The following is a 14770-nucleotide window of genomic DNA, read 5'->3' as shown; positions in this document are numbered from 1 at the left end:
TGACTTGGGCAATAAAGAAAGGCTTCCGTTTTACTTACTTTTGCGGATTACGTTTTCAGCCAAAAGTTTCGTTTTTGGGTGCTCCCGTTATCACAGATTTTTGGTAATGATATGTTTCATTTTCTCATCGATTCTGGCAAAAAAAAAAACAGCTGATCTGGTTGCATCAAAAATATACAGCGTAATAAAAATTACTATTTTTTAAATTGCTTGTTTTGAAGCATAAAGACGGCAGAAAGTGCGCGATTCAAGAAGATCGAGACACCGGTGTATTGAACCTGTCTGGCGAGCTTTGAGTAACAGCATGGCCAAAAGATTAATTTGTTGGACCAACATTTAAGTGTGGCAGGAAACAGGAAATATTTGTAAAAGCAAAAACCGGAGCCTGGCTGATGCGTACAAGTGCACTGCTGCTTGATTCCAGTGCACAAGCGAATGGTTCAAAGCGGGATGGCAATAATTCAATGTATAATCACACGTATTCTATAATAAATGACCAGACATTTTATTGTCATGGGCACGAGTTCTTGAGCATCAATTTACTGGGTCATGCGTTGAATATTGTTTTTGGTTTCTTGCGACCAAACCGAGTCACGAACCTCGGTACAGCAGTCCCCGGTGAGCGTCGCTAAAGACTGTGTATTTTATTATTAGATTCAGAGAACCAAAATAGACCGACTCAGCTGCCCACGCCATCGACGAACAAACGAAGCAAAGAACACAGCACTGCCGCAGGCGAAGCCTAGAAAAAATGACAATTGAAATTGAGAAATTGAACAGTACCCTTCCGCCCGAACCTGAATCGGAATTTAAATGGAATTTGTTTCTGATGCAATATGTTAATATTTTATAGTCTTTGATGAAGCACTTCAATACTTTACTAGGATACATCCCTTAAAGACTAAAACAGCTAGAGAAGCTGTGAAAAACTGTGATTCAGCCAAAAATCACTACATAAACACATATATCTGTCATAGAACTAATTGTTTTCAATATTCGACCAATCTCAAAAAGTTGAAATTTTATTGACTCTAGTCATAGAAAATTCTTTTTTTTTGTAAATCGGCTGATATTTTATATTGTATCGAATGGGAAATCCAGTAGGCCGACAATGGGATTCTTTGTATTTTTGACTATTCTTTGTGAAATAAAGTCTCCCCCATTCCGGAAGAAAGAAACTCCAGGAGAACTCAAAAGCAGTGCAGCGTCGGGATGAAGAGATCAGACGGCGAGTGGAAAATCGTCTCGAAGATCGGCTCGAGAACCATTTCCTTCAATTTGAATTGATTGTTTCTATCAACAATATGACTACGGCCAAACCGAAATTCGCTACATCTAGTTTTGTTGGCACAACGACATTTGGCGTTTTCAAAACACATCAAGGTAACACAGATCAAGGTGATGATGAAGACCTCGCAATACTTGTAGAGGGCCAAAAACATAATAGAAGGCCAACTCGGGGGAAGATGACAGATAAAAGTCCTGGCGCAAAGGCATACACTGTTCAGTGGCAAAGCATACACCTCAAAAACGGATGTCTATACCGAGCATGGGAGAGTGAGATTAAGAAAACCATAGAAATCTTCTATCGTCTATCTGTTATTAACAAAGAATCGAATCGGAGAAGAGTACCATAATGTAGTGGCGGACATTTGGGCAACAGAACAATCGAGAAGATTAAAAATCGATTCTATCGTATTGGTTTCCAGTAGTCAGTAACTTGTTGGATCTGCAGATGTGATCGTTGTGCTATGGCCAAAAGACTATCTACAAGAAGTCACGGAAAAATGCTGCAGCGCAATTCAGGAGCACCGTGTGAGAGGTTTGCAGTGGATATAACAGGCCCATTCCCAACCAGGAACAGTGAAAATAAATATGTGCTCGTGATAATTGATTATTTTAGCAAGTGGCAAAACACGTACGACACCACTTCACCCTCAATCCGGTGGAATGGTGGAACGTTTTAACAGAACCTTAGAAGAGCATCTTTGGAAGGTCGTCGATGCAAATCAGAAAAATTGGGATCAGCTTATTCCAATATTTTTAATGGCATATCGCACCGGAAAGCAGGATACGACAGCGACCACTCCGGCGGCGGCAATATTTGGGAACGATTTAAGGCTTCCGGCTGATTTGAAATTCGGCGTAACCCCAACTTTTAATGGAACTACCAATGATGGTGATAGAAGAGACCAGTTGATCGAGATTCACAAATTCAGAAGAAGTCCCATCCAATTAATGAGTGATAGAACAAAGATCTGAAGGCGTTTTATCTGTTTTATAATCCACAAAGGAAGAAAGTATTATCTCCGAAGCTACGCACAAATTGGCAGGGTCCTTATACAATCATAGAACGAATTAATGATCTAATGTATCACGTTCAAAAGAAAGATAACTGAAGCTTACCATGGAACCGGCTAGGAGCTTATTCGAGACGAAAGCTAAGGTGGAGGAGGGCAGTGTAACGAACGGCTGTATTCTGTATCCAGCCGATTATTTTTAATACAAAATAGTCAGTCTCTCGGTGTTGTTTGGAAGAGCATACAAATTCTACGCTCCTCAATCCGAAATACGAACAGTAGAAACGTAAGAATCTAGTCTACTCCATTAATTTTTAAAGCGGTATGAAATTAGACCTAGCTAACGGGCTGGGTTATCTTGGTATTTTAAATAAAATATAAATCTGTTTATGCAAATGCCATTGATTAAATATAGCTGTTAATATTAGTCTCAGTCGAAATTTAAACAATCCGTTTCATTAAAATTTGTCGGTTATATAGCTAACTCAAATAAACATACTACTGTGCTACTAGTATTCTTAAGTTCATTTTTTCATCGGTATATGTACGGTATATTTCTGAGGGTCAGACGGTCACACTGCTGATCTCTCCGAAACGATAACATTAGTCGTAATTTTGAATGGCTTATAGAATGGGGGTATGGACAACATGCAAAAACAGCCAAGATAAATTGCAAGGTTCGTACAAACCTCACCTCGCTTGTGAGGACAATATACCTTGTCTTCAAGGTATGTTCGGCAGAAGGGGTGGCTTTTACGTTGCCTGCGTTGCATTTTCTGGGCCGTGTTGCCTTTTGTCTATACCCTCCTTTTTCCTCCCCTTATGTAAAAAATGTGTAGTTGCCATGTAATGCATTGAGCAAATGTAAATATTGTGAAACAAAAAAAAATCTCAAAGAAATCGATTCGCTGCCTTCGAAATAGGATATTTTTGCCACAAAAACAGCTGAAACATTGCGTTGCAACAACGGCTTGGAAGCGCCCCAAATTTTTATTTTGGATTTTGGATGTGGAGCGTGGAGTACGCAGCGTGGTACATGCCCTGACGTGCATTATGCAGACGGAGCTGTTCAACAGGTTCACTAGCTAGTGCATTAGGATAGTAAAAATAATATATTTAAGTTTTATTAATCTGACGGTTTTACGCGACTTAAGAAAACGGTAGACGCCTGGAGGTAAACCACAAACCCCATTTGTAGTTCCATATTTGTACATAATTTAATATACGCCGGTGTTTTCACAAATAGTTTTTTTTATGTAAAATGTACATAAATTATGATCGACATGAAAATAAGGGATGCGAGTCTTTCACAGCTGGCATTTGCAGCTAATTGAATCACAGACGATTTACAACTTATCGGTATTATGCATAATGTTTATTCTATTATCAGACCACAGTTACATACATACATACATATATAAGTTATATTTGACCGCTATGTATGAGTCAAGTATGTACATACTTGTACATACTGTGTACATACAGATGCGGTTAATTGAATATAATAGTTTTAAAAATAATCCGAAGCATTTGGTAAACCAGATACTTGCGCATAAAAGCAGACAGGCGGAGGGAAGTGGCTAGATCGACTCGGCTCAACATCCTGATTTAGATTATTTATACATATGAATATATACATACATATGTACATATATGTATGCATCCCTAATGGTATTTTGCCTATCCTTTGTGCGTTGCAAACATCAGGTAAAAATCCTAATATCTCTACTAGGGTACATAAATTGTGAAAACTTGAAGGATATATATGGCTATATGGTAAGGATCCTTACGTTATAACAAAGGTCTATGCAGTCGACATTATGAGTAATTTCTACCTAGCGTATGCAGATTCATATCTTTATTATTGAACTTAAATCTATCAGCTTTAAAATTAAGTTTAGAAAAACTATACATACTTTGAAACGTAAATACTTGGTTAGTACCAAGAATGTTTATTTAATAGCATAATTGGCCTTATCCTTATTCAGAAATATTCGACTAGTTATAGTTCAAATCGAACTTTGGTATTAAACGATATAACAAATGAACTAATTATATTCTGTTTTGTCAATGAAACACAGGTAATGATGTCGGAAGCCAGCCGACTGAATCACAGGAAAAAGTGGTGGGCACTTCTCAAACACAGTCGCGTCAGCAGGCAAAGCTTAGCCAGCACATGATTGACTCCCAAATTTCGATCAGCAGTGGTGCATCCATACAGACGGCTTTTTTTCAGTCGCTCAACAATTCCCCGGCACATCAAGATCAAGCAGCCATAGATCCCATGCACTTCACGACGTCAACGTTCAGTAGCATTTCCGCCACATCTGTCAACACACAAGGTGTGTTCTACGCAACAGACGCGTTGAGCGCTCAGCGTCCATCGGAACTTATAAACTCCCTTGTGGAACACATTAATCCAGCCCAAGTGGCAGCTGCCATGAACGGCGAGGGCGTGCTGAACATTGCCGATGTGGCAGATCTGTTACACCCACAACATGCTATCATCACTGGTGGACGCTCGCAGGAGGGGTGCCCGCTAATAATTTTTCCAGATAACAATAATTTTAATTTGTTAGAAGAAGCAGATTACCAAAAGCTAATTTTGTATCTCAGTTCAGTACCGTCGTAAGTACCAGTGATTGCTGACTCTGGGCTGTTGTTTAGTTACATTTTATATTTCAGATTGCAAGACGCTGATCTTGGGTTTCATTTAATTGTGGATCGACGAAAGGACAGGTGGACTTCGGTGAAGACTGTTTTGCAAAGAATCTCGGTAATTAACTAGCACGGACTGCTTTAAACCAGCTCAAGATAGACTCAGAAATTGAAAATATCGTTATTCATTTCTAGATTTATTTTCCGGGTATTATTCATGTAGTATATGTGCTTCGTCCGTCGGGGCTCTTTCAAAAAGCTATATCAGAAGTAAGCACGAAATTTTCCAAAGATGAATATAGATTTCGACTGGTTGTGTGCTCGGCTCTTTCTGATCTGCATGAGTTTGTCGATGCTAGCCAATTAACACCCGATATGGGAGGCGTTTTGATCTACTCTCATCACGAGTGGATACAACAAAGAATTGTATGTATTTTATTTCCAGTATATATGTACATGCATACATATAGGTTTTTTTTTTTTGTTTTACTTTACAGTCGCTTGAAAAGTTTTCGAGCCTAACACACCAAGTTTCTGCTGAACTGGATATATTTATTACAAATATACACGATACTGAGTTTCCTAATTCAGTAGAGGCCACAAAAAATCTATTAGAAGTTCAAGGGTCAGACTATACCCGCTTAAAGGTCAGTTTCAGTCCTTTTTGTTTTTTATTTGTTTGTCATTTGTGTATTCACCTAGGAGGAAATACTTTCTGCATCTAAGCACGGAGAGTCCCTTCTTGACAACATTAAGTTAATTGATGAGTATAAGGAATTCTCTGAGCGCACCGGTAACGTTAGTGCCATAGAAAGGTTTGTAATCAGAATTTCAAAATATGTACTAACAAGAATAATAATTCGACTTAACGATTTTAATATATTTTGAAAATCTTGTTTGTGTTCTAACAACTAAAACTAAATGTTTACAACTAACTCCAAGTAAATTCGGTTTTAAAGCTCTGCACTGGTTTTGTATTCTCATAATTTAAGAAAGTAAGATATTCAGTTAAGGGGCATGTTTGAAAACTAGATCCAATTATTTGATATTCTTTATGTTTGAATCATTAGGCATTTAAGAATTCAAAAGATGTCGACAATAATACATCAAATATTTGAAATACATTCATTGAAAAATAACATTTAGTGACAGAGTACTAACTTTTCTAAAATGGGTTTGCAGCATTGATGTATACATTTGTTACTAGTTATGATTTTAGATGAATTTTAATCCTGTAATCAATTAGTGCAAATAGTGCTTCTCGTTGCCATTGCATGGATATATATATAATTGTTTGTGCTTTTTTTTAGTAGACGATATAACAAAAATTTTATGATAAATACAACTTAGAACGCTATAGTTGCGGATTGTTTGCTTTGTCGACATCAAGATGCATTTTCAATAATGTCCAATTCAAATAATGTAGCATTTCCGGTCAAGGAAGCGTTAAGCAAATTAGCTCTACTACAGATGGTCTCGAGAATCCCAGTGTTCAAGCGGATTGACCACCGTCCAACCCGACATAATTGTCTCAATAAAATATGTACATACATATATATGAATAATATCAACCTTCAGACATCCTGGACATAATCACTAGCAGCATTAGAATTTTAAATTGGCACCCATTTATTCACTCAATTCACCAACAGCACCAACACATATACATTAGTGTGCATTTAAACAACTGATCAAATGTCTTAAAGCTCATTTAAGTGTCACCCATCTCGCTTATCAAAGTTGTTGTCGTCTTTTGTCTTTCCCAACGTGCGCACGGGTGCATACATATGTAACATAACAAAATAATATTTCAAAATCAAATGAACTCAATGCACTGTTCGCCTACCAACAACCCGACGTGCAGATCCAGTGCAGGGCAGCCGATGCACCGTCAGCAAATTATTTATCATCAACAATATACATTTAAAAAACCCCAACATTATGATGATTGTCGCGATTACCGTAGACTACTCGTGCAGCTGGAGGAGACTGAGCGACGCTTCGATGAGTTCTGGCGAACGCACCGCAATCGCCTGGAACAGTGTCTGCGTCTGCGGATGTTCGAGCAGGGGTTTCGCGATCTGCAGGTATGGTGCAGTGCCATGATGCAGTCTTATCAAAACTGTTCCTCATTATTCTGAACCCCTCCTATAGAACCTATTCGATGGGCATCTTAAGGCGATTGCTGAAATGACTGAAATTGGCGAGAGCGTGGAACGTGTTGCTATGCTGATACAAGAAACCGAGTACTTTCAAGCAATGATCAGGACTGACGTTGAGCGTATCGAAGAAGTTGTGCATGCCGGACAGCAGTTGATAGGCTCACGCGGAGTTTACCCCTGGGAGGTCGTTCAGCCCAAATGTGATGAGCTCCAGCGCGTTCGCGACGTAATTGGCATGCGTCTAACCAAAAGGTTGGATATCCTGGCCAAAAATAGCGAACTAATGGAGAGAGTTGAAAAGGTAAGCATTGCTAGATTGCTTTTATAAAGTTTTTCTACTGACGTTCCCATTCCCTTTATGAAGGCTAATCAGTGGTGCGCCAATGGTGTGGAGTTGTTGGCTTCCCAACGCATCGAAAAGTGCTCAGTATCAGCAGATTTGGCCGAGCAGAGTCTACACGAGATACAAGCTTTCATCGCTTCTGCTTCTGAATTTAAATTATCTAGTCCAAGTGAATTTAAAAAAATTTTCCTTGATAGCACTACTCCTGAGACCAAAGCTCTCGTATCACAGGTGAGTGGATCAGTGGATCCATTAAAAAGATTATAATTTTGTTTGATTACAAATCAAAATTTTATCATGCTGACTAAAATTAAAGTACATCGTGAAATTTGTATTGCGATGATTGTTTACGGTTTTTGTGGATACACGCATTGTGCCATTCAAAAGAATACGAGATGTGCATTTTGATACCCGATATAATTATCCCGGTATTAGGATATATTAGATTTGTACGGAAAGTGGATGTGTGCAACATCCAGAAAGAAGCGTTTCCGACCCCATAAATGATATATACTCTTGATCAGCATTAATAGCCGAGGCGATAGAGCCATTTCTGTCTGTCCGTCCGTCCGTCCGTCTGTCCGTCCCTGTGAGCGCCGCGCGCTCAGAGACTATAAGAGCTACGACGACATTTTGTATCCAGACTTCTGTGATATGTCACTGTTACAAGTGTATTTCAAAACTTCGACACGCCCCCTTCCGCCCCCACAAAGAGCGAAAATCTTTGGCATCCACAATTTTTAAGATACGAGAAAACCAAAATCGCAGATTCCTCCTGACTGCAGAATCTAAATTAGATCATTATTATAGTCAGACGGAAAAAATTAAGTTTCAGTAGCTTCGTAGTGTGGCCACATGCGTTTTCTGTCCCCCTCTCACACATACTTTGTCGCGCATAATGTGTGCCCTCTGGCGGAGTGGACCTATACTGACTTAGTATTGGGTATAGTAATGGCAGAAACCTTTGCGTGGCGGTGCGGTATATTAACAGTAAGAATGTTTCTTAATAGGTGGAAAGAGGATGGCGGACTGCGGGAAAAAATTGAAAAAGTGGCATAAATTATAGAATTGCATATTGACAACCACCGGGTAGTATAGTGTCGCGACTCTTCGACGTCAGGGCTGGTTTAATATCGATAATTTGCACTATTGTTTAGGGTTTGTTTCTAAAACGATTTATAAAGATTTCTTTCATTGCAAAAAGGTTGATCAAATAGAGCTTGAAGTTTAACTCAAACTTTCGAGAATCGTGTTTTAGCGCAAAAATTGCGTATTCTAGAATTTTGTATCAATTCGCCGATCATTAAGCTATTGTATATGGTGAACGGTATTTTGAAGAAAAAATTATAAAGTTATAAATAATTTTCCATCTTGTAGTTGTCTGTACTTTAATGCCTTATATTAACTAATCTTTAATCGACAGCGCGAATTCAAAATCTTAAAAGTCTGTCGGGAAACAATTTATTTTATATATATGTACATTCATTAGCTGTTAATTACCGTTTTTTTCATATAAAAAAGGAAAAAGCTAAAACAAAAAATTTAAGTTGTCAAAAATTGCAGTCAGATGACATTAGTCTTGGCACTATTAGCACGAAACCAGGGATGAGTAAGCTTTCTTCTTTAACAATTTTATAAAGAATATCGAAAAACGCGGTCCGGTAAAACGACCATCCGTCTCAGGAAGTAAGAAGAAGACCACCCCAAAGGACCATACAAGTTGGATCGTATTCTTTAACGCTTGAGCATCGAAAATCGATTCAAAATGGCATAAGTTACCATTGTAACGTTGTACCGTTGGCATAGTTACCGATATTAGCACCAAAACTTCACTGTGGCATGATCAGGAGACAGGACCTAACGGTCGGCGGCCAGCAAAAATATTACTTTTGGCACTAAAAATGCGAAACTTGGACTGTAAATGACTGGAGAAACGTAATTTTTTTAATGAATCTAAGATAAACCTGTTTGGGAAAGTATGATATATAATCGTCGGAAAGTCGGCGTGACTTAAACGAACGATGTGGCAGGGAGGCAACAGGATGGTCTGGGTGGGGATGGTTTTTATACCCGATACTCAAAATGAGTATTGGGGTATATTAGATTTGTGGTAAAAGTGGATGTGTGTAACGTCCAGAAGGAATCGTTTCCGACCCCATAAAGTATATATATTCTTGATCAGCATCAATAGCCGAGTCGATTGAGCCCTGTCTGTCTGTCCGTCTGTCCGTCCGTCCGTCCGTCCGTCCCCTTCAGCGCCTAGTGCTCAAAGACTATAAGAGCTAGAGCAACGATGTTTTGGATCCAGACATCTGTGATATGTCACTGCTACAAAAATATTTCAAAACTTTGCCCCGCCCACTTCCGCCCCCACAAAGGACGAAAATCTGTGGCATCTACATTTTTAAAGATACTATATGTTCTAGAGTGTAAAATCTCAACCAGATCGTATAATTATTATAGCCAGAATCAAGAAAACAATTTCATTCTTTCTCGCTCTGTCTCTCTCTAACACACAGGTTTCATAGTCGGTTTTGCCAATTGCAAAATATGAGTTCAAGGATCTCAGAACCTATAAGAGCCAGAGCAACCAAATTTGGTATCCACACTCCTGTGATATCGGACCTTGACCGTTTCGTGTCCAAATTTCGCCACACCCCCTTCCGCCCCCGCAAAGGACGAAAATCTGGGGCATCCACAAATCTCAGAGACTATTAAGGCTAGAGTAACCAAATTTGATATCCGCACTTCTGTAAGATCTCACTACAAAACGTATATCTCAGAATTTCGCCCCACCCCCTTCCGCCCCCACAAAGGACGAAAATCTGTTGCATCCACAATATTGCACATTCGAGAAAACTAAAAACGCAGAATCATAGATAATGACCATATCTATCAGATTGCTGAATCTGGACCAGATCGGATCATTTTTGTAGCCAAAAGGAACAAATCAATTTGCAGTGGCTACGCAGCCCCCGACGTCACGCTCAGACTGATTTTCTGTCTCTCTCGCACGCACTCTTTGTCGTGTCGTTCAATATTAGCGGCGTCTGCCGGAGAGAGCCATACTGACTTAGTATCGGGTATAACTGTAGAGTTGCGGTGTCCGCAGCAACTCACAACGTTCCACCTCGTTTTTTTTTATTATGGAGTTAGGTATCTGGCTCTAATTGACGAGTAGGTGAACTCGGTCACGTCGAAACAAATTTCAGAGTAAAACCTCAGACCGGCTAATGAGGAGCACTTTCCATATTCTGACGCCCTCATCTTCTAGGACCATTCTGATTCCATTCCTTGGCTCCGTGCAAGATTTGTTAGAAATATTTTTTTAAACTTTGTTATTTTATTGTGCTACGATTTATTAATTTATTAACTGTAGGCATGTTTTGGTAGACTTTTATATTGTTTACTTAGTTAAATAAGCTTTTTTCTTAAGAAACACTCCAAAACTTGATAAAACCAAAAACAAATACTTCTTTTTACTCTCCACATTTCACTGTCCGCTACTGTATATGTTTACATACATATATTGACTACCATTCTCATAAGAAATGCATAAGTATGCATACCTTAGTAAAATGGCTATACATAAGTGCACTGCTTTGAATGCCGTTTTTTTCACGTATTTTCTTGATTTTGATCTGGTCTGTTGATGCTGCAATTCGTCATTCGGTTTACTTAGATTAAATCATGGCATGGGTACCCAAGGCAACTGCTTCTGTCCCATATAAAAAAAGACGTTTCGTTGCTCTCAACCCGCCCATTCGCACAAGTGACTGGACTGGACTATTTTGTACTCTTCTTATACTCTTGTAGAAGGTATCTTACTTTTTTGACCAGATAATTGAAACGCACAAAAGAAACATATGATCAGAGAAGCAGCTGGGTCGACCGTATGTCTGTTTGGCAAGCAGCAGATTTGTCTCCAGCGAATAAAATATAAAATGAGACAGGTATACATTTTGTTTAGTTTATTTCTTAAAAATATCTTCTTCAATTAATAAAATCAATGGAACCAATAGATTCAGGTAGTTCAACTTCTTTCTTTCTTTCAAGTTGCATTGCTATGCCGTCAAACTTGTTTCGTTAAATTGTAGTTGAAAGACGTATTCTCTAGTTTTCAAACTGGTTTCCTGTAGTTTAAGGCAATATGCATAATACGAAGAAATTACTAAATCGCATTTTATTACATAAAAAGAACATTTTAAAATAATTGTATTAGGTCATATCCTTGTGAGGCAAGACAGTCTCTAAAGACGTTTAGAGATACAGATTCCAAATTGTTTGAACAGTCATGAGTCGGGAAGGCCACTCTTGCGCGGGTTTCTCTCTTTTTTTGTTCCAGAAAGGCCTGTCCAAGTATGCATGAAATAGGCCATGCAAACCAGTTTTCTTTCTACCAGTTATTTAACTGTAAGCACATTAAACCTGACCCATTTTTCCAAGCTCGCTAGGCCGCTTTCTAAGCATGTTTAATCAGTTTGAAAAATCGACGTCCTTGATGGGAAGGAAATGCAGATTGATCTAAAAAAAGTTGGTAAAAACATCACGCACCAGCATTCGACAACGAGAGGAACAATAATAAATTTGTTTACCAATTGTAACATCTATGTTAATTTAAATTTGGTTTAATCTGAAAATCATTCGCAAAAACGGCTAAAACAAGCGCGTTCATCGATGGCATCTTGCATAAGAGGAGGTCAACGGAAGTCTCTTTCACAGCTGGTGGTTGTGCAACCCAAAGAGGTTGTTGAAGTTCAATAACGCGTTGACCATCCTGCCAAAACAACAGAAAGTTTATGGGAACCCTGGCCAAATAAATTAAACTTAACCAATGTACTCGAAAGGCTACAAAATGTTTAGTAGGAAAATGTTAAATTACATTATTTGACTGGACTTTCGGTAAATTTCAAATTGTTAAAAACTGGTTAGCTCAGTGCTGTGTCAGCATCATGTACATCGAAGCTTGTGCCTTCGGCAAGTTGAAGATGCGCTCAAGCATTTTTGATAAAAGCCCGGCTCAGGTGAAAGCGAAAGTGGACGTGGATATAGACAAAGTGGGGTCGCCTTGGCGCAATTACGTAAAATGTCAAACGGCATAACACCGCAACTTTACTGCAATCCCCGTTCAAAAAGCGTTGTGCAATAATGGCGTCCTAGACAAATTAAACAAGAGCCCGGAAAAATATCAATGCAGATGCAAGCAAGGTACCAGCAAGTGAACTAATCATTAATCTGAAATCAGAACTAATAAACATATCGTCAAAATGTTAAGAGTTTGGTAAAAGTAAATTATCTGATGAATTTTTTATGAGAAAGCCCATATTAGATTTTAAGTTAGAAGCCGGATTGTGTCTTGGTTACAGGGCAATTATTCGTAAGCATTAGAATCGCTGAAAATCCAAAACCTTTTGTGTTTTATTGTCTATTTTCAGCTGCCTCAAGAAATGGTTCATCTTCCGTGCGGGTGACTTTCTAAAAAAGTTTTTCTTTCCGTTACACTAAAAAGGTTTTCTCTGAACCAATGGAAAAGAAAATCACATGCTCTTCAACTGAATTCTGCGTCTTAAGTGTAATCAATGAACTGTGGCAAGGGTTAGCGAGGTCCCATGAAAGCGAGAGACACTTGTATTGTACAATAAAATGTACAGGATAAATGTACAAATAAAGGCTATACTCGTATAAAATCAGTTTAAGTTTTGATCACATCTATCTCGCCCGTGAGTTCGCTCATTCTCTCGCCCTCTTTTATCATTAATCCTATCCGCTATTTTGGAGGTAGTGGGAGCTGCAATGTGTGTTGATACGTTTTGATTCTTTTCACTTTATATTTACATATTAAAACGAAAATAATATGCAGTTAGGCAAAGAATAAGTATTGTAACCAGAGTACAGAGTAAAACTAGAATAAGAGCATTTCCATGATGTCGCACGGAACCGCCGCACAGTGGTGCAAAATCTGAAAACCGGTGGCAAAAGTGATTTTTATAATTTGATAGAGACTTTAAAATCTCCGCGAAAATCGAATTTTTAGTTGAATTTAGGAGATGTGAGCCTTCAAACTCTTGATCTATTTTTTTCTTCTATTTTTCAATTTTGATGTAACGTTCGGAAAAAATAACCCCTGGTTGAAGAAGAATACAAAGTGCAAAAATTTAGACCAACTTTTGAATTTTTAATTTAGTTATTATTTATAGTAAAAATAATCATTAGAAGTTCCTTATCGAAAAAAAAAATTGTACAAAACTAAGCAATCTACACAAGACAGTTCATATCATAAAAACATCTACATATATTCGTTCAGAAGTAGGCCCCATTGTGGCCCGTACACATTTAAAGTAAACAAAATATATATCGAATAAAACGAGTGCATAAGAACGGAAGGGATTTTCGCTGCCTACAATTCAAACGCCGTGTAATGATGTGTCTTAAAAATGGGTTTGATTTTACCCACAAATTATCCAAATTTTTTTCCATGGAAATGCCTATACGTATATTGTGTAAAAATCCGATGGGGCTGGCTAATCTAAGTTTCCTGGCGGCGCGCTATCTCTCCGGACTTTAAATAGCGTTTAAATAGTTTTCTTCATAGAGGTAGTTTTTTAATTATGAAATGCATTATATAGTTTTAATACCCGACACTCAAAAAGAGTATAGCGGTATATTAGATTTGTACAGAAAATGGATGTGTGTAACGTCCAGAAGGAAGGGTTTCCGACCCCATAAAGTATATATATTCTTGATATGCAGCAATAGCCGAGTGAGATAGAGCCATGTCTGTCTGTCCGCATTTCCGTCCGTCCGTATTGTTTGACGCCAAGTTCTCAAAGACTATAAAAGCTAACGAATCGAAATTTTGTATCCATACTCTTGTGATATCACACTGAATCAAGTCAGAATCAGGTTTTTAAAATTTGGCTACGCCCATTTCCGCCGCCACAAGAAATTCTGTGGCATCCTCAACTTTGAAGATACGAGCAAACAAAATCAGAATCAGCAGAATCATAGAGAATGACCATGTCTTGCAGACCACAGAATCTGAATCAGATAGCATCATTATTATAGCTTCGTTGAGTGGCCACGCCCCATACTCATTTTCTGTCTCTCTCACACAATCTTTGTCGTGCGTTATGCTCCCTTTGGCAGAGGGGAGCCATACTGACTGAGTATCGGGTATAAGTGTAGAGTCGCGGCCCTAGCTGCGACTCACAACGTTCCCCCTCGTTATATATGAATATATCTGAATGCGTGCAGAATACGTGAATGATTATTTGTAGCATATTTTATATAAGTTTATAAATTCTATT

At 38.4% G+C, this 14770-nt stretch overlaps 1 protein-coding gene across 13 annotated transcripts in view; it reads left to right on the top strand.

Moving 5' to 3' along the window:
• The window catches only part of LOC108159560 (guanine nucleotide exchange factor DBS), a 37411-nt gene that overhangs the window by 687 nt on the left and 21954 nt on the right, over positions 1 to 14770 (top strand). For 5 of the 13 annotated variants that reach the window (XM_017292991.2, XM_017292988.2, XM_033390662.1 and 2 more), the window contains exons 2-9: positions 4382 to 4928; positions 4986 to 5076; positions 5154 to 5384; positions 5456 to 5605; positions 5661 to 5773; positions 6823 to 7045; positions 7113 to 7421; positions 7485 to 7694. In XM_017292991.2, the coding sequence (XP_017148480.2) occupies positions 4382 to 4928; positions 4986 to 5076; positions 5154 to 5384; positions 5456 to 5605; positions 5661 to 5773; positions 6823 to 7045; positions 7113 to 7421; positions 7485 to 7694 (1874 nt within the window). The other 8 variants (XM_017292998.2, XM_017292994.2, XM_033390663.1 and 5 more) reach the window with 8 other exon arrangements.

This window comes from Drosophila miranda, chromosome 3, assembly GCF_003369915.1.
Source record: "Drosophila miranda strain MSH22 chromosome 3, D.miranda_PacBio2.1, whole genome shotgun sequence".
Classification (NCBI taxonomy): Eukaryota; Metazoa; Arthropoda; class Insecta; order Diptera; family Drosophilidae; genus Drosophila; species Drosophila miranda.
Note: the sequence above shows the minus strand (reverse complement) of the source record. Positions and strands in the feature narration are given on the sequence as shown.